At 38.9% G+C, this 1,882-nt stretch overlaps 1 protein-coding gene across 1 annotated transcript in view; it reads left to right on the plus strand.

Annotated features, from left to right (window-relative positions):
• NOL8 (nucleolar protein 8) overlaps positions 1-1,882 on the plus strand; it is a 31,247-nt gene that overhangs the window by 11,994 nt on the left and 17,371 nt on the right. Inside the window, exons 8-9 of the mRNA XM_012808348.2 lie at positions 6-94; positions 1,789-1,881. Coding sequence (XP_012663802.1) covers positions 6-94; positions 1,789-1,881 — 182 coding nt within the window. The remainder of the gene's footprint in view (positions 1-5; positions 95-1,788; position 1,882) is intronic.

Genomic DNA, 1,882 nt, shown 5'->3' on the forward strand with positions numbered 1-1,882 from the left:
CATAGACAACCAGAAGCGTTTGGCAGCCTTGGAGGCAAGGCAGAAAGCAAAAGAAGTGCAAAAGAAGCTGGTGCATAATGCTCTAGCAAATTTGGTGAGTGTATTTTCAATCTATGCTTTTAACAAGAACTTTCTCAAAGTCCAACTTTTCCTTCCCCTAAAGGTAGTTCTACCCTCTAAGAGCTAATTGTCTTAGTGTTTACCAGTTTCATGTTTTATGTCTTTGAATTATTTTTTTATATCCTGAAGGAACTGAGATTAAATTCTGTTTACTAAAAACATGCTTAATTACTTTGTTTTTATCTAAAATTTTCCTTTCATTTAGAATAGTGGTTCTCAACCTATAGGTCATGACCCCTTTGTAACAAAGAAAATACATCCTGCATATCAGATATTTACATTACGATTCATAACAGTAGCAAAATTACAGTTATGAAGTAGCAACAAAAATAATTTTATGGTTGGGGGTCACCACAACATAAGGAACTATATTAAAGGGTTGCGGCTTTAGGAGACATTAGGAAGGTTAAAAACCACTGATTTAGAAGCTATTACTGGTATGGTTAAATAATATATCCTAATATGTCTGGACTTACATATAAATCACTTACGAAATGATTTATGTACCTTGCCAACTCTTGCCAAGATTACTGTAATGTACTTTTGGTCTATCTTCCAAGAAAAGTGTTACTGTTAAGTAAACCTTTATAGTAAATGCCAGATTTACAGATGAGGATGATGGTTCTGCCTCTTGTGCAGTTACTGGCTTATGGTTTGGCAGATAGATAGTCCCAGCTTAGTTCCATGGGGCAGAGAGGGGATATGTCTCTGGGCCCTGGCAGGATGCAGGAGAAGTACCAAGCCTATCAGGAGCTTCCTCAGCTTGAGCCAAGTAGTGTGAAAGGATAAATGGTAATTGATCAGGCACAGGTTCGAGAGAGTCGGAAGGAAAAAGAAAGCCATTCCAGTAAAAAGGAACAGTCTGAACAATAGTGAATATTTTCAGTCAGTCTGACTGAATTATAGAGTGTGAGGTAGTAAGAGTTGTGAAGAAGCTCTATAGCTTCTTCACATAAAGTACAGTTGTACTTTATGCTTAAGGCTCTGAAAAAAATGAAGAATTTTAAGCAAAGGAATGAAGATTAGTTGTGCTCATTTCAGAACACGAGTTGGTGAACTATAGTTTGCAAGTGATACAGCCCATGGCCTATTTATGTATCACCTTTAAGCTAAAAGGTGTATTTTGAGTACAGGACAGAGACCATTTGTGGCCTGCAAAGCCTGATTACTCTCTGTCCTTTACAGAAAAAAGTTTGGTGACTTTGGTTTGGGAGAGATTTTTCAAGCTATGATGAAAACAAATCAAATGGGTGGAATCTGGAACTAGAGAAAGCCTTGGGGCGGTTGAGAACCAGAACCAAAGCAACCACAATGGGAATAGATTTAAGAGATACCAAGAAGGCTGACATGATAGGACTTGGTGATAACTGGATAGGGAGAGAAAGAAGATTGTAAGTTTCTGTCTTGGGCAAATAAATGGATGATGATGACATTCACTAGACAAGGAAAAAGGACAGAAAGTAGACTTGGGGGTGGCATCTGTGGCTCAAGGAGTAGGCACCAGCCCCATATACTGGAAGTGGCAGGTTCAAACCCGGCCCTGGCCAAAAACTGCAAAAAAAATGAAAAAGAAAGTAGACTTGGCCAGGAAAGGACATGATAGGTTTGGATGTGTTCAGTTTGATGTTGAGTCGTTTTAAGATGTAATGCTATTGATGACCTCCCTAGGATGGTCATCCAGAAGACAAGCCAACACACATCATCTTTGGTTCCGACAGTGAAAATGAAACAGAAGAGATACCCACTAAGGAGCAGAGCCATC

This window comes from Otolemur garnettii, unplaced genomic scaffold (genome assembly GCF_000181295.1).
Source record: "Otolemur garnettii isolate 467f Iridium unplaced genomic scaffold, OtoGar3 scaffold00088, whole genome shotgun sequence".
Taxonomy (NCBI): Eukaryota; Metazoa; Chordata; class Mammalia; order Primates; family Galagidae; genus Otolemur; species Otolemur garnettii.